Source organism: Nyctibius grandis, chromosome Z (assembly GCF_013368605.1).
Source record: "Nyctibius grandis isolate bNycGra1 chromosome Z, bNycGra1.pri, whole genome shotgun sequence".
Classification (NCBI taxonomy): Eukaryota; Metazoa; Chordata; class Aves; order Nyctibiiformes; family Nyctibiidae; genus Nyctibius; species Nyctibius grandis.
Genome location: NC_090695.1, coordinates 23,636,224 through 23,658,745, shown reverse-complemented (window position 1 = coordinate 23,658,745; position 22,522 = coordinate 23,636,224). Strand labels below are relative to the sequence as shown.

The window sequence follows — 22,522 nt, the reverse complement described above, 5'->3', positions numbered from 1 at the left end:
CATGCATTTTTCTATATTCATGCTGTGGCATTAAAGGTACAGTGGCCAAAACCTGCTCACCCTTGCTTGAATCCTTTAAAGGCCAGACCTCACAGAGGAAAAGGCGAGGGGGAAGATATGGGTGCAGGGGAATGTTGCACTTAGGCAGTCACGCTGACTGCACTGCATCAAACCATGACTCCTGCAGGGTAACAATTCTTCTCCTTCAAAAGTGCTGGTATGCATGGCTTGTGTGAAAACTGACTGGCAAGCAAATGCTCCTGTGGCATGCTGTGCAGGAAGTTTCAGCTGCACATGAGCTGAAAAACAGTGTTCTCCCAAAACCTGGGACATCATTCAACACATAAGACTCTAGCAATGTTTTGGGCAAAGCTACATGGATTACTTTACACTCCTGCTTTCCCTGTTTTAATTACCTATTTTGGAATCAAGTTGACAATGGCTGCTTTTGGGTGGGCAAAGCCTTAGATTCAAAAAAGTAGTATGCCAAGTTATCACATAACACAGGGAAACCAGACATGATCATTATTTTAAATAAAATCGTTGAACTATAGCTAGACATTGTATAGGCCAAAAGCAATGACTGTCCTTAGAGGACATTAGTCCACTGAAGGCCAGGTGGATCACAACTCTCTGTCAGTCGGCTCAACTGTGAGACTCTGGGATGAGTGCTCAGTTTCCCTTTAAAAATTCTCCCCTTAGAACCCAATTTAGAACTGAGAGCAAAGATTCTTCACTTGAAAGCTGGTAACCTGATGCAGGATCCTTGAAGGACTGCAGCCTACACACACAAATTTCTACAGCCTGTGTGGTGCAGTAGGAGACGACCAGGATTATTGGGTTTTCACTTGCAATATCCATGCCTAAAGGCACGTGGCTGGTCAGAACACACGATCAAAAGACACTGCTCTATAGACTTGATTTCTCAACATAAAACAAACCCACACAGAGACAAGAGTTTTAAGATCTTGTTTTATCAACTTTTGTCTCAGCATAAATCACAAAAATGGAACAATGGAAACATCTGACACCAGAGATAAACACTCTCACCTGTCTTAAACATTTAATGCAGAGATGCATCAATAAAAAATGGTATTACAGACTCAGTGCTGTAAAGATTATTATTCTATGGTATATTCCTGTTTGTATTCCACTTAAGTTGCAAAGCTAAGTGGTTATATACTCATACTTACACACATACTATGCATGCAGATATCTCTGCTGCTTTTTTCTGTCCCTGCAGTTTGGGAAGCAATCCTCTACTAAGAGAGTTGAGCTCAATTTTCTCAGCCAAGTTATGATGCAGGAAGTTAATGTACCAATTTACAAAAACAAAGCAAACAAAGCACAGCTTCTGCAGCATCAATTTATTTTAAACTCACCATCTTTAGCTTCTGATCTATGTCCCAGTTTAATCTGAAAAGAAATGTTTCATATTATATAAGGTTAAGCCATCTGCCCCAACAGTAGGGGATATATTCTTTAGTATTACTCATCTAAGACAGGATGCTTTTCAGTACCGCGAAGCACTTTACCAGCTAGGGTTGGTTTTGCTACCAAAATTGAGCAGTACTATGAAGCTATTTTAGCTTTGTGGAACCAGCTATCAACGTGAAGAGCCTGGTACCTTGGCATTATTGCATGATCAACACTGAGAAAATCAGAGCAATGATTATTGCCAATCCAAAAACAATGCGTAAGGAAGATTACCAAAACATAATAACTGATGTGGAGATCCACTGGTTTTTCTTCCTTAAAAAATAATTGGCTTTATAGCTAAGTTTTTATAAAAGCTTAAAAATAGTCATGATGGAACTGAAAACAGACATAATGCAAACTAGTAGCATAAAATGCTTTGTGGCCACATAGCTTTATCATACCACTAATGAGCTTCTCCTCAGGGAGAGAGGAGGGTAAAGTTATTGACAATCATTGTCTTAGAATGATTCCAGCAAAATTAGCATACTCTGTTAACTGGGCCTGGCTTAAAGTCCTTCTACCTCAATCATCTACCGCCCTGATATTTTCAAGTCCAGAATCCTCCCATTGATACTTCCAGATGATAAAAGTTAAGAAAACATTCTGATAAAAACAAAGACTGCTTTTCACAACTGCTGCTACTAGTAGCAACCATATGGGAAAAGTATTATAATGCTAAAATGGATTAGTGTATCAAACAAAATTACTTACTATCGATATGGTTCAACTTACCTGGTAGAGTAGGCTCTTTAACTAACCAGAGCATTGTAATGTGCATTTTTCATACCTCACAAAGCACAGCCAATCACCCATTTTTAATACAAAAGCTTCCTGCAGGTCTCTTCAGATAGTATGAAGTGACACACTTTACGATAACGTAGACATTTTCAACATTTACAGGTAAGTTGCAGCATGTCAAATTCTGTCAAAAAACTACCATCAATTCCAAAGAATGTCATCAGGAGTAACACTACTGGACTGAAGGAACTTGGGCATGGCAGGAGGAAAGATTAAAAAAAAAAAGCCACTATCAAGGACTAATAAAGCCTGAAGTTTGAAAATGTGTGGGTTTTTTTTTTAATAAATATAACAAATAACTGAAATTTCAAGTTACAGACCAGGTAACCCTTCAGAAACTCAGAAACGTAATAAGACTGAAACTAGTCTCTCTTCTTTGGGGGTGGTGTGGGAAGGCATTAAAGACAGGTTAACAAGATCATTTAAACAAAACACTCCAGAAGCAAAAATATATATTCTCCCATTACCCATTAAGTCAGTCAAAAAAAAAAAAAATTGTTAGGTGGGTCAAGAGCAATCAGACACTCGATCACACAACGGGGAAACATTCTGACACTCACCTTTTTAATAGCCACGATTTGGTTGGTGTTCTTATCCCTTGCTTTATAGACAGTAGCAAACTAGGAGAAAGAGAGGGGCTGACGTGACTGGGGGTGCTGACAGACAAGCCGCACGGCCTGGGCCAGCGCGGCCTTCCCAGGGCCTCGGGCCGTGCCGCGGCAGAGGCGGCCCCCGAGCCCAGCTCCGCAGGCGGGAGAGCTGCCCGCGCCGGGGCCTTCCCTCGAGAGGAGGCCACGAAACCCTGCTGTCAGCACGCTGGTGACGGACAACCTGCCTCCCCAGCCGCCTGCCCGCCCGCCCCACAACCGCGGCACCTCCCGGCCTCGCAGCGGGGCCCCGCCGCCGCGCGCAGAAGGCGAGACGGGGCCAGGCCCGGCTGCAGGTCACCGGAGGGCTCTCACCGGGGCCGCCCGGCCGCCCCTCACAGAGGAGATCCCCGCACCTGGCGGGCCGTGGCGAGCTGAGGGGGCTTCACACCCCCCACACACCTTGCCCCCCCTCCCCCCAACGGCCCCTCACCTGCCCCTCCCCCAAGAAGTCCAGCTTCTCGTAGCGCTTGGCGCGCGCCCGCGCGTCCATCGCCACCGGGGCGGGGGGGGGGGGGGGGGGGGGGGGGGGAAGGGAAGAGAAGGGCGGGGACGGGCGGAGAGGCGCGGCGGGCAGCAGCAATGCGGAAGACGGGTCTTTAACACGGCCAGCGCCGGGCACAGCGCCGCTTCCGGACCGCGACCCAGCTCCGCCCATGGCAACCGGTGGCGTCACCGCGCCCTTCGCCCCGTCCCCTGCGCGCGCAGGCGGCAGCGCCCCGCGAGAGCTGCCGGAGCGGGCACGGCCGCGGGGACGGGAGGGCGCGGCGGCGGTGGCGGCCGCTGCGGGCCGCGGTAGGGGCTCTGCGGCCGCAGGGGCTCGCTTGCCTGTGGCGGGTCGCAGGCCGCAGCGAAGGCCTGCGCGGCCCACTCCGTGACCAAGTAAGCCTTCATGCCGGGTGCGCTGCGGGCCTCCGACTGCCGCGGCCCCGAAGAGCTGCCCGCCGGCACTGCTGGCGGTTTACGGGGGCCCGGAGCAGCCCGGCTTTATTCTGCCCCCAAGCTCAGATTTGATACTCGGGGCAAACGGCTGCTGCCACGGCACCCCCGGCCGGCGCTGTGTAACTGCGAGGAACAACTGCTAGGCCCCGGCAGTCCGTGAGAACGCTTCAGCGCCCCTGTCCTGCCCCGAAAATCATTCCTGATGGGACATCTTACTCTTCTAAAGTAGAAAAACAAAATGACTGAATTATATTGTTAAGTTTGCAAATGGCTAATTAGAAAAATATTTTAATAGTGTGGACATCAAATATATTCTATTGCTATTTAGCCATCAACAGAAAATCCTTCTCAAATTAATATACAGTGTGTTCTGCCAACCTCCTCACGCTTCGTATGGGTTTTTTATTAAAGCTACTAGTATACAATCATTTTTAACATTAAGGAAATGCCTTTATTGTGAATACAACACTTCAACAGTGGCCAATGAACTATCGTCCATACTTATTCTGGACCTCCACGCTGTAAAAGAAAAGCAGACGGTTAAATATATTCCACTAAAAGAATGGGAAATGGAGATCAAATCTTTTGCACTGTTAGAGACTAACAGAGTTCTAGTTTTAATCTCTGATTTATACATTGATTTTTAATCTATATAAGAACATGCATAAGAGTGTCAAGTATCAGCATCTACCAGTAACAGCTCCATTTTTTTCAGATCAACACACACAGCCGACAATTATGGCTGCTTCCACTTCTCCCACTCTGAAGAAACCTGACTCCTACTCACTTTAGAAAGGTCTGACAAACACAGCAGTGGTGAACACAAGTTTTAGAATTATTTTCACTGCCCAAATTCCAAAGTGCAAAGTAAAAACAAAGCCAAGGTGAGCCATTACAATCTTTGTGACAAATCACAAAGGTATTAAATTCCTTATTTTCCCAACAAAATTATTTTACAACTTACCGTTACAAAATTTATCCTAGAGGTCAAGAAGTGTATTACTATGGGAAATAACTCATCTTATTTCTAATACATCTTATTTCCACATACATGCAGGAAAACTGACTTCCTCTGCTAACATGCTTACACTGTAGGTATCCTTATCGTTTAACAAAGCTATGCGTCTTTTCATTTCAAACTCACACCTGTCTCACAAGTTCTTCAAATTTTGTGTGTTTTCCCTTTTTAAGCATTGGTGTTTACAGCTGAGAATTGTTACAGAACAAAAGCACGTTTTTCTTGCCTTTCATGAACAGTGCCATATTTGCAAATATTGCAGAAAACATTGATATCAAGTGTAATAAATGTTTTCACAACTAGAAATACAAGAGTTAACTTGCTAATAAATCACTTATAAAAAGAATTTGAGAAATGTTTTGGACTTCAATCAGCTGGTAATAGCCTTCGCTGGCCTAAGAGCAGACTCTTGTGCTCCTGTCCAGCACATCCAAATTACACATTAAACAGCTGTTACACAACAGGCAGTGACAGTGATTCACGTAGGCTATGACTATTGCTAGCTATCTGCATGTCTGTTTTAAGTCCGTATCTCTACTCAGCGACACCACAAGCTGCCAGTTAGTGAGAACTGGGTACCTTTGGTATTAAGAATTTGTAGCTTGGGTATTGTGCATCAAAGCTATGAAAGCTGGGAGCGCACCTTTACCAAGAATTACAATGCAATACCAGCTTTGAAACTTTGCACAAGGTGTAGAAATAAGCTAAGTGCCAGATAAGTAGAGACAATACACACCAATGAATGAAACTTACTTGAATATATTCAATCTCTTCATCTGACATAAGTTTCCTTCTGTATTTTTGAGGTAAGGTTCTTGCTAATTCAGAAGTGTCTGGTGTACCTTGTACTCTACTAACAGGTGAAATATTTTGAAAGGCCAGTGATCTCCCTCCTACAGACTCCTGTGCTTCTGAAGCAGGGACAGATGGCACACTTGCTTGTAGAGATTCCTGAACTGAAACCCAGATTGCAAAACCATTTACAGAAATACAACAAGACTGTAAAATAAATTAATGAGCAGCCAATAAAAGTTACCAGTTATTAATGATTTTCTTCATAATAACAAATAGTTAAAAGAATTAACACACTCTGCTTCTCACAACCTGTTTTTATTGGTGAGAAATATATCAAGAGCATAGTGAAAAACTTCTGACAGTAAAAGTAATAGCTGTTTGGCAACTTCCTAATAATATACAGCTGAAATAGTTTGGGCTGGTAATGACAATAAAGTATTTTTGTTTCAAGAAATAACACACGTTCTATATGAAAAAAACAAGAAATAGTTTTTCCAAGTTTGTTTTATACACCACAAAAATGTCTACAGATTTGCCAAGGATTTTCCTCTATTGTGTTTCAAAGTCTGAAGTGTCCTTGGAGTAGATGCATTAGCCAATTAAAAACATCAGAAGTCAAGGCTCAAAAAGTATCAGACTTAATACTGCTGTTGCTTTAGCTCAGATACAGTCTCTACTACATTTTTCCCTTCCGTGTTTGAGACCATCATGTTGCAGTAGTAATACGGTAAAAGAATTTGGCTGGCCTTTCAAGCACACACGTCCCTAAAAGTTTCATCTTGATCTGCAGGGCTCTGTTTGGCTACGTAGAAGCAACAGTCTGGTACAGTGAAATGCAGTTATTACTACAGCTTTCAAGCAAGATGAGGTAGATTGCAATTTACTAACGAGATGACAGAACCTGATTAAGGTAGAAAAGTCTAACAAAAGATATAGTCACAAAAATCTTCTGATGCAGAGATAAAAAAGAGGTAAGTAACACGTTTTCAGGCCTTTGAGAAAGCAGTTCACTGGCATGAGGTGGTGCATTTGGCCGAACTGTGCACAACATGCAGAATTCTGACAGAAAGTTATCACTGAAAATAGTTCCTGAAGAGTTCACAGGGGTCAGAAGTGGCACTGATGTGCACTGTAGATACGTTGTAATGTTAATGGATAAACTAAACTTAAAGGTAAATCATAAACATGATAATGCTGTGGCAAATAACATGGTACAGTGTAATTTCTAAACAATTGTGAATAACTCAACAGAGCTTGTTAAGACATCTCCTACTTTAGTTTCAAATGCTTTGTTGACTCAAAAGGAGTATTAAAACAACATATCACTCATATAACTTTGATGTCTAAATGTAACGGTATTGTGAGTCCTACAAATATCAACAGAGATATAGGTATAAAAATTAATGTAAAAGATTTCAATGAAATTCATTTTTTCTCAGCATTAATTAGTAGCGCAAGTAAACACTTCTTAAAATGTGCAGTGGGATGGCTCTCCCAGCTGTAAGTGGGGTTTTAAATACCACAGACATCACACACTCCAACTAAGAAAAGATGAGGAAAATGCAACATCATTTCTGCAAATATCACTGAATACATAAAGCTGCTTCAGACTGACTTGGGCACAATAATTTTAGGCAAATATTAGTATTTCGAAAAATGGGACTTTATATGTAAGTAGAAAAACTACACTGGAAATCTTCAAGAATCTGCCTTGACCAAGAAATAGAGACATGCATGTATTACGTGTATTCCCACAGTTGTATAGAGTCTGAAAAGGAAGAGTCAGAGTTGCCTTCAAACTAGAACAACCATGTTTCAGAAACCCTGCTCAAAATCAGTTGAGTCATGTAGGAGAAGCAGAAAAATTGTGTGCTGGTTCTTATATAAAACAGTTAATGCAAAGAAAGTTGTATCTAAAGATTAAATAACTTACTTTTAGGTCTGGGACTACTTTTTCTGTCCGGGAACTTAATTAACGGAGTATGCGGCTTGACTACCTAGAAAAAGGCAAGATAGTAGGAGAAACAGGGACAGTAAAATATATTTCTAGACACACATTACCTTCACAATAATAAAATGGAACATACAATGTATTATACAACCACTTCTATACCACTGCTTTCTGCCCCACCACTTGGATAAACTTACTACTTATTAATGTTCTATGCTCACGCACAGAAAAATTTCACTATTAAAGGCACTCCTCCACCGTGATGCCCTGAGCAGAAAAAAGCGTTCACTTCTTTTTCTCACAGCAATCAGTGCGTGTGTGCGTGCAGGAACAGCTACCACAGCCGCATAAATACAATTATGAAGTTCCAGCACATGGGATGGCTAGCTGTGCTCTGTCTGTATTTGTTTATTTGTTCAGGTGGCTGGACAGGACTGATGAGTTTAAGGAAAAAAAAAAAAATTATAAAGCTTGGTAGTTGAAGTCACACAGCTTATTTTTGAAACACGTCTTTCGAAGAAGACTCCGGGTCTCACTTTCACCTTGAAAAGGGATGGCTTAGAAAGCAGATGCCGGCTAGCGCCCTCCCCTCTTGAACAGCACGCAAAAGGGCGCAGGCTGCTGCGCAGCATCCTCTGGCACCAGAGAACCAGGCACCGGCACCAAATGACCGGCGACACGGGGCAGGCCCCACCGCACGCCTCTCCCCCCCGCGCCAAGGACATCGGCCTCCCCGCCGGTACGCCCTCAGGCCCCGGGCGACTCAGGCCCCGGGCGCCTCAGGCCTCGGCGGCCGTACGTGAGGTGAGGCCCACCGCTCCAGTCGGGCTACCGGCCTCCCATTCCCCGGGCGGCAGGCCGAGCGCCGTTACCTGAACGACCCTAGTGGCGGCCGCCATCTTACTGCCCATGGTGACCCTCACGCCGCCGCGCCCCTCCGCCCGCGCCTGAGCGCCGGGCCACGCCCGCTGTGGGCGGTGCCTCGCCCGCTGTGGGCGTGGCCCGGCGGTGGGGCTGAGCCAAACCAAATAACACCGGAACACAGAAGCGACGCATGAAAAGCACATAGACCACCCGAACCGCTTCAAGTTAAGCCTGCGTTTTATTTTTATTCGCTCAAAACACGTCCCACCCACCTTTTAAAAGCTGGTATTCACTCACCAAATTAAAAGTGACAATATTTCAACGCACCACGCGCAATGATTTGTCAAGTTTTCTTTCAACGTAAAGCGAAAACACAATTGGCAATGAAAAAATATATTTAAAACCACTTTTACCTGCATTGTCCCCTAGGGTTATCATTTTGCTAGGTGGGTCTAGTGCCGGATGCTCTGCTTGACTAATCAACATATAGCACAAGCCAAAAGCGACTGTTACAATTAAGAGTATAAGCTTTTCGGTGTTTAAAATTATACGCAAAGCTTTAATAAGCAAAAAAGGGAACAAAGACTGACTTAACTAAGCTTTTCAGTTCGGGCTTTCCACAGGGGCAGAGCGGGGTCACGCATCCTGTCTGAGCCCTGCAGCCTACTGGTGCAGAGGGGAGGAGGACAGAAACGGCAGAGCTCTGGTTGAAGTCCACTTTTGCATGAAAGATTGAAATATACAGATTATTCTTTCTTGTGTTATTGCTGCCTTTCAGAGGGAAACGAGCTCTTGGGACAGGACAGTTATGAAGTGGATCTTCAGGTAGTTTCCTGAGCTACACTACTTGTTCAAACATTTGTTATGTACCAGGAATTAAATTTCACTTTGAAGAGTTGCGTGGCCACATTCTGACTCTCCAGAGAGAACAACCACTTCCAGAAAGATTAAATTTTCAAGTTCTTACAGTGTGCTTTCATGACGCATATTAATCCATCAAGTTTAGTACATTGATTACATACACTGTATAAAATCAAACACCATTTCTCCTGACTCACAGAAAAGAGACATTTTTCTCAAGCTTCAGAACAATTGCCTTCAAAGATGGATCTTCTGCCCAGTTAACTCTGCTTCCAATTATGATATTCTATAAGAAAGAAAGATTACTGGTTTAAAAAGCACTTAAAAAAAAAGCCTAGTAAAATCTCTCAAAAGCTGTCTGTTTTTTAATTTTTAATTTGGAAGCCCTTGAAATTCATAGCGTGTTTCAAGGAGGCAGGATGGGGGGAAAGAAGAGAAAGGCAATATTGTTTGAGATCCTACTGTCAATACATAGGCACAAAAAAAAAAGTGATGCTTTGAATTTCCTTGAGGTGTTTGCACACCATCCCTATTTTAAATATAGGAATTTAGAGGATTTTTTTTTTTTAAAAAAACACAGGAAATAAAGTTTGCCTCAAACACAAGATAACACAGTTAACATTTGCACCCTGCCATTCTGGATTGAAAATGGGAATTATTAAATTTAACCAAAGATTTGCTCTACTTACGGCTCAGAAGATTTCAGGAATACAAAACCAGAAGATAATTCTAGGAATCTAATTAATCGAAAACCCACTAAAATGTTTAATTTCTCATTCTCAATTTGAGATGTAACACTGTTATCAATGTGAACTAGTAGCAGACATAGCATGCAATACAAAAACATGTGGCTCTCTTTCTGTACTTGAAATTCTTCTGATGATCCAAATTCACAGCATGGTTATATCCTGTCTTCTACCTGAAGCCCTCCAACGTGTTCTTTCTTTTCCCCAGTCTAAGTTTTTTAAATAAGCTTTGAGCGTGCTTAACTGGGATTTCATAATAATGCAGATAAACTGCAGGGCACTGCAATTGCAATTTACCATTTACTGTGCCTCCCATCTTTGTACTTAAGCCACTGATCTGTGGGGCCAGGTGAAGGAAGCCAGGACAAGTCACACAGTGAGAGGCAGAGTACCAGACTGCAGCACAGCGTACGTGACCTTTTGTAGGACCCCTCTGGGCACAGGATGCTGCAGGAGGCCCTTCCACCCTATCCCAAACCATGAGGTTTTTCTTCCTCACTTTGCATGACTCCATACTCCAGCTGAACTGCCAGCCAGCTGCATGGTTACAGACTAGTCAGCAGCATCTGATACGTGGGTAGCCAAACTGTTGAAGGCTGTACCGCTGAAAGTATTTGGAGGTTGGCCATGGCTGCAGGCCACGGCTTGCACAAGGCTGCAGTGGGCAACGCAAATAGAGAAGCGCATGTGGTCGAAGGGGCAGATTGAGGAGCAGCAGCCTGGGTCACTGGTCTCATGGGATTAAGACCTACTTATTTTTCCTAATCATGAGATTGGGAAACTGATTTGGAGGGGTGTAGGGTTGACTCTCAGTGTAAGGAAATACAGCCACTGCTGTGACAGACATTCTCCAAGCAAATGCATTATTTTTGTACCTTTAAGGGAACAAAGGAATGAAAATAGATTGATAGACTGTCTCTAAACTCTGTAAATAATTATTCCAAAGAAGTTTGTGACAATTTCATGCTTTTAGCCTTTAAAGCAATAAAGTTTTCCTTTCATACAGCAGTTTTTCCATTACAATCGTTACTTAAAGATTTCAGAAAACAATTTTGTTTGAAGCTAAATTTACCATACACTACATTATCTTGACTATAATGCAAAACTGCAAACTTGCTTCTAAAATCTACAACACATTACCTGGAATACATTTTGAATTACTGTAGTCATGTCTCTTTCTTTTCGTAAGTTATTACGTATCTTCTCCAGCGTTTCGCTCACTTTTGTACTTGCTTGTTCCTCCTTTTGTTTTTTCATCATAGTATGAATTTGCAGTAGTTTCTGTCCTCCGGCTTTTTTTAGTGCTGTTCCATTATTAGGAAAATGAAGCGTTAAGAAGGAGTTAGGTGAGCAGTAGAACTAAAGATATGCTTTTTTCCTCACAGACATCTCAGGCACTTCCACCGCAAAAACTCTTAAGTTCACACACCATCCCTTCCCTCCAGTATACCTCATGATACTCCTTTCACACAAGAGGCAACATGTGCTGTGGCTACGTGGTATCAAAGTATGTGGCTTGGTTCCCTGGTTGCTAGCAAAACAGAAAGTACTTAGTATGCTGTCTGCATTTCCATCAGACATGGGCTGTAATTTGAACATCTGTCCTACACCTCATCTTCAGTTGTCACAACTTTTACAGTCAGAGGTGTTTAAGACCTTTTCCCCGTTTTCAAATTTGATCAAAACCCAAATCCAAAGTCATACAAGGGACATATGGACAACACCAGTGAATATTACCAGTTTTTAATATGAAACTAGGCTAAACACTAGACTGAATAAAACCATTTAGGGACAGTTCATACGTTTAAAGGATGCTGACACAGCATTCCTTCCCTTATTTCCAAAGATATTAGGGAATTTTCTTATGAAGACAGATATTTCATTGTGTTTGTTCGTTACTGTCGACATATGCACCACTTCCTATGCATGAAACAAACAATAGTTGCTAAAACTGTTGGCAAACCTGGTCATATGACAGTAGGAACATTCAAAAAACATATTTATCTCATTAAGTTCTAAAGATTGACTTCATGTCTAACAAGCTTACTCAATACCAACATATACACAGTAAATAAATCCCCTCCCCTATTCTGCAAACATTTCATAAAGGTGCAGTTTGACAAAAAAAAAATCCTTTAGGTGTTGTAGGACTGATTTAAATTACTACATGATGTGTAATTTTCTGGGGAGCTTACACTAAATAATAAAACGCCACATTCTTTCTGAGTATCTTCTTGCATCTCTCATTCTAACGTGTCAGTCTCATGCTCAAGTATACAACACATTAGCTCATTTTTACAGTACTTCCTACTCTTGTCAGAAGTTTTATAACTGTGTTGAGAGTTTCGCAGTTACTTCAGATGTAAATGGATACGGCTACAAGAAGAACTTTAAAATATGAACTGTACAGGCAAATACAAAACAAAGTCAACATAACTAACCCACTTACAGAGTCTTTTCTTTTTAATGTCAATCAATTTCTGTTCCTTCTCATGTGCTTGCTGAAAGGAAAAAAAAAAGTATTTCCTAGACTCTTGGCTCCAAAAAAATATTGAGAGATGTTAATTAAATCCACAAAAGCAATTAAGGGCAGCTCTAAAAGCAGATTTTCTTACATATTCACTTTAAGTAATCATTTGAGTAATTTTGACACCAGTAGAAAGTGCACCCTTTGGGCCACATACTTTGCTTCAGACGACTGTACAATCCTGTTACTTTCAAACTGTGCTGCTGCCCATGTTGAGGTTGGTAGACCCCCAAAAATGCAACAGAAGCTACAACTGCTGCTTACCTGATGACACTCAATTACTGCCTTGCTGAGCGTTACTATCTGCTTCATAGTTTCCATGATCAGTCTAAGGAAAGAAACACAGTTGCATACCTTAAGACCATGAATACCAGTCAAGAGCATAAATGTTTTAAGCAAGGTTATTTGGATTAAAAAAAAATCCCCTTTTTTCCCTAACACCAAAATAAAGCATATATATATATAAAATATACATTAATATTTATATATAAATAATATAATATATAATATTAATACACAAATACATCTTTATATTAAGATACAAATATATAAATATATATTTATATATTTATAAAAGATATATAAATATATAAAATTTATATATAATATTATAAAAATATATATATTTTATTTTATTTTTACAAACCGCACCCTTTTTTTACAGTTATTATACTAAGTATTGTTGTAGGGGCAAATACTCACCTTATTTCCCTAATGTTTCAATTAAGCCTGTTTAACATCTCCAATCATAGAGCTTGGAAGGCATCAAGGAAGCCTAGCCACCTGAGAATGGCTAAACATAGGAGCTCCTGAATTTTGGCACGTGGCAGGGACATTATGGAGATGCAATGTTTTCAGCTGTTATTTCTGACACAAATTAAATTTCTCGTGTTACACTTCATATGCATGCACCCGTTAATATTGGGCAGGAAATTAAAAGCTAATTTTAAACATGTTTGAAACTTTCTGTTCTTTTTCAAAGACATTAAGCTCTTCCACAATTAATTAACGAAGGCAGCAAAGCAGAGGCAAGGCTCTATTACAAGCCTGTAGCATGTGCCCGGCTATTACAAATGCAGGTAACTCATGCATTAAAGACATAAAAACTCTTAACTACAAACAGTTCTCACTAGGGAATCAAAAATTATGGTCTCTGCAATCAAAGGTTGGTTAATTCAGAGCCCAAATGTAAATCCACGTTGGGTATAAAAGGTCTGATCGTGCTGATTCTAGCCAGATGGTGGACTGTCAATCATTCAGTCAAAACTAGAAGGAAGCTTGCTTTTAAAAAGTACAATGAAGTAACGTAGAAACGTGTCACATGAAACTGTGTAAAATCCATTCCTTTGTAGCCATCCTTTCCCCAAGAACATCTTACCGTGAGTCATTATCATTTTCCTTCACTTTTTTTCTCAGGGCAAGCGCAAGTTGGATCCTGCATGGTGTGAGGAAGAAACATTTAACTGATGAGAACTGGTAAGAAATGGAGAGAAGCAGACTTAGATAAGTAATGGAAGAGATATTTCCAAGGTTCTATTTATGTCCACTTTCACGTTGGAATTAGGTATATAAAATACTCAGTACCTTTTAAATATCATACTTCTTAAATAATGAGGCTTAACTCTCAGGACAAGAAAGATGTATCAATGATTATTTGTGAGAGCGACGATTCCTTTCTCTCTTGCCAAACATACTGAGACACCATTAGTCCCAGACACTGCAGAAGGGAAGCTGGGCAAAGGTAGGAATTCAAATAAACAACCATGTAACACAGTGGAAGTATAACACCTATCAACTTCCACCTTTTCATAGGCATTTGTAAAATACTGTTTACTGATTTATACAGTCAGACTTTGACAATTTTGCAGGAACTTTTGGGTTTCAACTAGTAATGTTTTTTTTTTTTTGTTCTCTGTGGTATCTCCATCTGCATTCCTACTGGTTCAATGGTACTAAAATCTCTCATATTTGCAACACACACCATATCAGATTGAAATCCTATTTTAATCAGAATTGTATGTATGTGTATGTATGTGTGCATATATAAACAAACAGAAAACCTCCAAATAAATAGAAACAAAATTCTACCTTTGCAAGGCTAATGTCTTGTTCTGGAAAGAGACTTTTACTTCCTCCATATCTCTTTTTAAATCTCGTGTGGCACTGAGGGAAAAAGAAACCAAACCAAAACAGTGTGAAGATAACAAAAAATTTAAAAGCAATATCACATTTTTAACTTGCTCTCTACGTGTCTGAAGTAAGAAGTCTCCCTGTAAACCACGAATTATTAAAGCCAGGAGTATTTTAGCATGTGGAACTATATTAGTGAATTCTTGCCATCACAAGAAGGACTGCAAAATTAGAAGCTACATCAGATACAGAACTACATTAGGAGACTGAGTAAAATATTTGTTCCCCATATTTTCTCTTCATTTCCTTTAACTTCATCAGACTCCTGCAAATTACTGATCGTTGATCCAGAGATTTACTAAGAAGGAGCAAATAGAAGAGAACCTCCAAGTTCAATTCTCAACCCTTCTCCTCTTTATTTTAAAATACATCAAAAGTTTGAAATTATACAGTGACATACTTCTCGATAAACGTTTCTTCAATGACGTGATCAAGGTAACTTTCTTGACCTGCAAAGAAAGAACGTCACTAAAAAAAAGCACAACAGAGCCTTTCTAATACAATCTACAGAGCATAAAGAATAAGCAGTTTGATGGCTATACTAACAAGGTATTTCTTATTCCTATCTCCACACCTTATCATCTCTTCCACTGTTAGTGAGACTACACTATCAATCAGCTATATCAGAGGGATAATTAGGCCTTAAAATACTGCCATTTAGTACTTTTTAGACATGCCAGAGCTGGCTCACAGCATTGTTCTATATATGCAGCTGGCTGGTTCAGCGGAAAAGGACATAGGTAACGGAAACACAACGGGAAAAAGAAGAAACACCTTAAATCAGTATTGCTGCCAAACACTTTGGCAGACTTTTAGCAAGACTTCAGGAATCTGATCACTGGGGCTGAAAACCGTCATCATGTGTCAGAGCGTTAGAGGGGTCTAAAGTGAAAACCCAAGGGGAGAACGGGCAGTGGGCAATAATCACTAGCAGTTCTGTAAGCATTGAAACGCGTCTCCAAGAGCTGCCTAGAAAACGCAGTAAGGTGCTCAGCCAAGAAAAACGTTTCGTTATTATAACGAGCACTTTTGAATAAATATTTTTCTCAAATTATATATTAGCCACGTTACATTCATAGAATCATAGAATGGTTTGGGTTGGAAGGGACCTTAACGATCACCTAGTCCCAGCCCCCCGACCACGGCCAGGGACACATTCCTTATCACTGCCACATCACCTCGAGAGGAAGCACAGGGGGTTGCTGGAGGGAGTTAGGGCAGGGATAAGCTTACTGGCGTGAACGGCGGTGCTGCACTCCATGAGCTGCTGCTTCATCTGGTCCCTCAGGCTGCAGCAGGAACAAAGCGACACCGGTCAGGCCCCGCCGCGGCCACCGCCCCTCGCGCCCACCCCGGCCCGCTCGGAGCCGTCACCGCCCGAGCGGCTCCCCAGGCCCCCAGCACTGACCGGAGCAGCATAAGGACGTCCACCTTCGCCTCCGGCTCGGGCTCGGCCGCCGCCGCGCCTGGCTCCCGCTGCAGCGGCTCCATGGCCGCGCCTTCAAACCTCCCGCGCGCTCCCCGCCGCAGCGCGGCCGGCGATTGCTTCTGCCTGCTGGGGCGGGGCTCCCCAGCAGCCCACGCGCTTCCCGGCCAATCCTGAGCCCCTTCTTCTCTATCGGCGTTTCGGCGCTCGGCCGCCAGGCAGGAGGCGGAGGCCAGCGCTGAGGGCGGGCGGGCAGGGATGCTGGGGGGCGGCCGTGGGTCTGCGAGAGTGGGCGCCGAGTGCGGGCGGCCCGGCGGGCGGCACCGGGCCCAAACCAGAGCCCCATGTTCGATACAGGGGACCCGTAGTCACGAAAAGGATGTTGGTTATTCACCACCCAAGCCTTCCAAGAAAAACAAACAAACCAACCCACCTTCCTCTGTGGTGGGCACAAGGCAGCCCCTTCTCCCAGGTATTTTTTTTCATATAAATAAGAGAAGGGAAGCAGGACTACAGTTAAATATTTGTAACAAAGACAAAAAAACTGGGGAGAATAGTAGGCAAAGAACAATTATCACTAAGATAGAGCTCTCTGACCAGTATTCTAGAGGTAGAGCCAATAGTATTTATTGTAGTGTATTTTTGTTAATAAATTATCTAATAATTAAATTCACAGAGCTGAACTCTAATGTGACTAACCTCACAGATGCTGTCTCTGCCACCACATTAGCAGAGCCTGTGCCCATACACCTGCCTGAAGGATCAGCAAGCCCCCCTGAGTTTACCTAACACCTCTCAACATAGCTCACAGCCTCCACGGAGATGCCTCAGCTGTAGGAGGACATTATCTGTTCTACCACCCAGGACACAAAGGCAGTCATGCTTTATTGAAACCCACCCCCACAAAGAAGACAGATATATTATATACAGGTCTGCTTGAGTTCACACAGTTATGACTTTGTAATCAAAGGCTGGGCTAGATTCCATATGATCAAAGAGTGCAGCTGTTCAATGGTGCTTATGTTGGCGTTTTCGCTGCTGGCATATTTGTTCTTGGTTGTCTGCAGAGAGATAAGTTTGATTAAGTCTACCCTGTTCATAACTTACACTATTCCAGCTCACCTGAGGCTTGGTGGTCAAGCCAAGCCCATCCTAGCACACGAGACCAGTTCACGGCTTGCTCATGCCACTTTGGCAAGACAGAGACCTTCAGCTAAAGTGGGCAGGTCTGATCCAAGTCTGACAGCAGTGGCTCAGCTAAGTCAGCTTCAGAGTGCCACATATTGACTCTTAACCACACACACTTCCCACCTGCACCATGAGATTCTTACCAGCTGCTTGGTAATGCCCTCATTCACAAGAATGATATTCTTTGCCATGTGCTGCATAACTGGGAGAAGGTCACTCTCAGTGTAAGATGTAGTGTTGCAGAGTTGGTGTCTGAAAGGAAGACAAGTCATTAGACAAGCTTACTAGAACAATCCAAGTGCACTGGGTTCTTTGTCTTCTGCTGGGCTTGGGCAATTGTGGTCTCCTGTCTCACAAGGGAGGGTTAACAGTTATGCTTTCCTGCTGTCCCCTTGTAATGGACCATAGGGAGACAAGAACATGCTGCGATACCACAAGGGATGCAGAAAGCACGCACTTGGCCCACAGCGGCCTTTTAAGCTGGCACACTGAGTCCCAAACTAGGAGGTGGTCTGACAAGCATGACTTACCCACTCACATGCATTGAGGAGTTTCAGAGCCAAACAGCAAGCAGCTGCTGCAGTTTTGGATGGAGGGATGTGAACCATATCATAGTCCATAATGGATAACTCCATCAGGTACTTGGCCAGAATGTGCTGTTCCAAGCCCACTTGCAGTAAGTCAGAATTGAGTATTGGCTATCTCCAAGGCAAGAGCATCCTGTCAAGCCTTTGTTTAGTCAATAAATATGTCCTTTGTGAACATTTTCAAAGCCATAGGCTTGAAATTCAAGTGGCTTAAACACAGAGCAGTTCTGAGGTGTATTAGGCTGCTTGTAGTCTAGGACCACTCCTTTCAATGGCAGTCTAGCAATCACCTGTAGTACCAGGCAGGCATTTTAACTGATGTTAGGTGGGTTAGGCTTATGTGACTGAAAGCAGACAAACAAGAGCTGTTTCGACATGGGAGACAGGTCTCAACCAGGCTCAGTTGCTAAACTGTTGTAGTAGTCAAAAGTTTTGAACAATTTTAACAAGCCACCACAGTCAGGTATTGCATTTTCCAAATGCTGCTTACAGTAACACCCGTTCTCAGCATTACCTCTGGAATCTTCAAAGCCCTCCTTAGGAAGTGCAGAGCGAGAGGGCGACTCAGACCGAAGTCCAGGGCTTGCAGGATCTTCATCTCCATCTGGCAGATCTGGGACTTTGTGTAAGTGTGCTCAGTTACATAGACAAACTCTGCAATATGTGGGGGAACTACCTCTTCGTATTTGCTGGCAATTAACATAGCTGTGACACCAACCAGCTGCAACAACGTCTTAGGAACAGCATTGTCCTGTAGTGAGAAGCAGTAGAGATTTATCTGAATGACTTAGCTCAGAACACAGCTTTTCAAGGTAGCCAGTGTAAGGTTTGTGCTATGGCAGGATGTTCATATTGGCAGATAAAAACACCTGTTACCTCTAATTGGCATCTGCAGGGGTATTAGAAGGCTTTAAGATCAAATCAGGGAGAGGAGTAAGCATTTTTGATATATCAAGTCACTGTACATAGCTGAGAGGGTTGTGTGATGCATACGATTCAACATCAAATGCCCTTTGTTGGTCAACTGTATTTTGTTAAGGGTAACATGTCTAACCACGTATGGTGTTACCGATCAGTGCTTGTGCTTCAGCTTAGGGGGAAAAGCATTGCCTGACACCAGGCAAGACACTCACCTGCAGGAAGCGATCGATGATAGTAACTGCCATGTACAAGGTCTCCTGGTGGAGTCTGAACTTCCTCTGTACTTGCACAAGCCAGTCTATTAGTATGGCACGCATGCTCCCATTGATTTCCTGGCCAGCCAGGTATTTGGGTCTGACAGGTTGATTTTTCTGTGTGGAAGGAACAGCGTTAATAGATCTAGTCACTTAGCTGAAGAATTTGCAATGCCTAGCCTCTGTTGCATCTTAAGGCTCATCAAGGAATTCAGTACAGGCATAGCCCATAGGTGTAGGCCACAGGGCACAAAGTTTCTTTCTTTACTAGACATGGGCTAAAAAGAGCATGGTATTAGTACTGCTAGTTGATTGGTCTAACAACCAGCATCTGTTTATGTTATCAGCTCGGTTTAATCTTATATTTTAAGTGGAGGGATCACTTATTAGTGCCTCAGGAAAATCCATAGGTGAAAATGAATTCCAGCTCCAAGGCATGCCTGTAATGACAGGTTCACTGTGTCAGCAGATGTCCCGTGCAGTTCTGACCTACCAAATTCAAGGTCTCTCAGATACTTGTAGATGTCCTTCATGTAGTTGCTGCAGAGATTTGTGTCAGTACCATCTTCCACATCAAGCAAGACATCAGAAAAAGCCTGACACAGCACATCCTCTGATGGGGCAGATCCAGATGTCTCCATGGGGGTTGGAGACTGAGGCTCCAACTACAAGGACATTCAGGATCAGCACAGGCAGCACATCCTTCCGCAGCCCAAGTAAAGGCTCCTGTGGGGCAAGCTACCCCCAGCAACCCTGGAGTGTGGGAGCACTGCAGGGGCTCATGACCTCTGTTCTAGGGCATGGAGTGAGGCTGTGCCCCCTGGTCAGCACAGCCCCACTGCAGGGGCTGGGCAGACCAGGGCTGGGGAGGGGGCACACGGTCCCAGGTGGTACCTGAGAGGGTTCCAGGCTGGGCTGCGGGTTGGGCTCCAGCTGGGGCTCCGGGGCTGGCAGCGGTAGCAGCTCCTCCCGGGTGGCGGCCTTCAGCATCCTCCTGGTAGCCACCCTCTCCGGGGAGGTGGCGAGCAGGCGCCTGGTGCACAGCTCCCTCCGGCGGCCCCGCTCCAGCACCGCCTTGGCGACAGCCCATATCGCTAGCTCATCGAGGCGGTTGCCGATGTCCCCCAGGACGGCGCGGGGGCGCAGCCCCAGCCTGCGGGCCGCCGCGCTCCGGGCGAGAAGCTGCAAGCTGCTGTTGGCCGCGGCACCGGACCCCGCCCGGGTGGGCTGCGGGGAGACGGGACGGCGGTCAGCGGCAGCACGACGGCGGGACACCGGCACGCTGCACCACGCGAGCGGGAATGCTGCGGGGGGGATTGCACGGCTGCACCCCCGAAACAGGAGAGCTGGAGGAGGGGAACCGGGGGAGGGTCGCCCGCCCGAAACCGGTGGGCTGGAGGAGAGAAGTCGGGGGGAGGGTTGCACGGCTGCACACCCCCACCCCGAGGGCTGAGGGGGAGCCAGGAGGAACCGAGGGGGTGCACCAGGAGAACTGTGCACACGCGCCTCCACGCTCCCCACCAAGAAGAAACCGGGGTGAGCGGAAGAACTCGGGAGGGCTGCGCGGCTGCGCCCCTCTGCCCGCGGAGCTGCGCGGAGGGGAAGGGACAGAGCGAGCAGACACGGGACAGCCCGCTCTCCTCCCCAAGGTCAGGGCGAGCAGCGATCCCCGCATCCGCGGCGTGACACCGCGCTTCGTTTCCCCTCCCGCTGGCCGGCGCGCCGGTCCCGCACCTACCCTGGTCACCCGGAGCGCCACGGCGAGGCGTGTGCGCGAGTGCGGGGCTCAGCCGGGCCGCCGCGGCTTTAAACCTCCCGGCCGCCGCCGCTCATTGGCCGCCCGCTGCCTCCCTATTGGCTGCGACCGGCGACGGCGGCACACCGGGCCGCGGGCACACCGGGCCATGCCCGAGCCAGGGTCTTCGGGCAAGAGAAATGATCCAGGGGTGCCCGGGAAATTCATTTCTGCAGATGCCTGCCTCAACCAGCTCCCGCACAACCAGCCGGCGATGAAACCGGAGTGCTCTGTTTACACAGGCTTCCTCTTAACACACTTGCCTGTTTCCATCACAGTAATTTTTTTAACCAGAAGTAGCCAAGATGCACCACATAAAAAATGATCAGAAAACACATTCCTTTTTTCCTCATTATACACACATATATTGCTTGCTGCTGGATGTACAATACATAAATGCAGTTTGTTTTAAATTGTTTCATCTTTGAAAGTGTTTTGTTCCATCTGCCTGCTTACAAATGAAGCGACTAGACTAGAACCTCCTCCACTATAGCATTTATTAAAATATACATCAATTGGCATACACCTGTGAGTTGAAAACCCGCCCTTACAGCACAGTTTGAACAGATCCTGTGGGGGCAGGCAGGGAGCGTGAGCCCTTCTTTGGAGGACTAATGCCAGATACGTGTTCTTGTTAAACGAATTAAAGGTATAAGTTTATTAGCATTGTCTTCCTGTCAGGGTAGCCAGGAAAACCACCGTGCATGTGTGTCAGGGAACACACAAAAGCTGCTGAATGCCTGTTAAGGTGCAGGTGTGGGCTTGCCTGTGAAGTATCCAGGTATGAGCTCATCTTCACTGCCATGATTACCTAATGTGGTCCCAGCCACCTTAATTTGTTGCTGGTCCTGTTGCTAGCAGCTGAAGTAGGAAATCAGCATTTGCTCAGAGAAAGCTGCGGCAAGCACAGCGGCTTTTCACTTACATTAAGCTAACTTGATTTGAAAAGAAAAAATCACCCCTCTTTTCACCTACCTATGATGATGGGCCTAACGCTTGGTTTGGTGAAATGCTGTCAGCTCCATTACGCTCACCTCAAATATGAGTGGCACATGTAAATATTAGCTGAAGCTTTTTGTTTGAAAATGGTTTTCGGAAACAAAAGATCACCCTGATTATAGGCTGAGTGTAAGTGTAGCACTGTTATTCAGCTGACCTGAGCCTTCTGGAGGAGACAAGGTGAGAAAAACACCGCCAAAGGCATAAAATGGAAGAAAACAGGATCAAGCTTTGAGAACTCTTTCTCCTGAGAAATGAGGGACTGTGATCTGTGCAGTTAATCTTCATCACACTATGTAAAAGCAATGCGGCCTTTAGAGACTTTCTGACCACAGTTTTTCAAGTCAGCCCTGTACTGCAGATAGCATTTTAAGACAGCATCGGAGGGAGAGAACGGAATGCAAACTTGTTTGTTACAAAAGAAACTATGCAGTTTGTATAAACAGTCCGATCATGAGAAGGAGAACTGCTCAAGGACATTTCAATCTGCGTCACTGGTGAATCTGATCTGATCATGTAATTCCTACATCGCTT

The 22,522-nt window shown here is 44.3% G+C and overlaps 4 protein-coding genes across 6 annotated transcripts in view; all 4 read right to left on the bottom strand.

Annotated features, from left to right (window-relative positions):
- Positions 1 to 3,428, bottom strand: part of CDK7 (cyclin dependent kinase 7) — a 31,496-nt gene extending 28,068 nt beyond the window's left edge. For 2 of the 3 annotated variants that reach the window (XM_068422748.1, XM_068422749.1), the window contains exons 1-3: positions 3,358 to 3,428; positions 2,838 to 2,897; positions 1,383 to 1,416 (exon numbers count right to left, since the gene is read on the bottom strand). In XM_068422748.1, the coding sequence (XP_068278849.1) occupies positions 1,383 to 1,416; positions 2,838 to 2,897; positions 3,358 to 3,417 (154 nt within the window). In that variant the 5' untranslated portion in view covers positions 3,418 to 3,428. Of the gene's footprint in view, positions 1 to 1,382; positions 1,417 to 2,837; positions 2,898 to 3,357 lie in introns of those variants that run through there. The other variant, XM_068422750.1, reaches the window with a different exon arrangement.
- An 866-nt stretch (positions 3,429 to 4,294) lies between these two features.
- KGD4 (alpha-ketoglutarate dehydrogenase subunit 4) lies at positions 4,295 to 8,609 on the bottom strand. The gene is made up of 4 exons (XM_068423356.1): positions 8,503 to 8,609; positions 7,613 to 7,676; positions 5,638 to 5,840; positions 4,295 to 4,385 (listed from the first exon to the last, which is right to left on the bottom strand). Exons 1-4 carry the CDS (start codon positions 8,539 to 8,541, stop codon positions 4,368 to 4,370), a joined length of 324 nt encoding a protein of 107 aa, XP_068279457.1. The 5' UTR covers positions 8,542 to 8,609; the 3' UTR covers positions 4,295 to 4,367.
- A 104-nt stretch (positions 8,610 to 8,713) lies between these two features.
- On the bottom strand, positions 8,714 to 16,343 carry CENPH (centromere protein H). Its single transcript, XM_068423620.1, has 9 exons — positions 16,227 to 16,343; positions 16,052 to 16,107; positions 15,219 to 15,267; positions 14,717 to 14,791; positions 14,007 to 14,063; positions 12,893 to 12,956; positions 12,551 to 12,602; positions 11,242 to 11,405; positions 8,714 to 9,641 (listed from the first exon to the last, which is right to left on the bottom strand). Exons 1-9 carry the CDS (start codon positions 16,307 to 16,309, stop codon positions 9,549 to 9,551), a joined length of 693 nt encoding a protein of 230 aa, XP_068279721.1. The 5' UTR covers positions 16,310 to 16,343; the 3' UTR covers positions 8,714 to 9,548.
- Positions 16,344 to 17,194: 851 nt separating this feature from the next.
- CCNB1 (cyclin B1) lies at positions 17,195 to 21,100 on the bottom strand. Its single transcript, XM_068422218.1, is given in 9 exon segments — positions 17,195 to 17,305; positions 17,576 to 17,663; positions 17,665 to 17,684; positions 17,963 to 18,102; positions 18,518 to 18,770; positions 19,153 to 19,313; positions 19,694 to 19,859; positions 20,089 to 20,498; positions 21,007 to 21,100. Coding segments are annotated over 9 exon segments (1,443 nt in total).
- Positions 21,101 to 22,522: the final 1,422 nt, after the last annotated feature.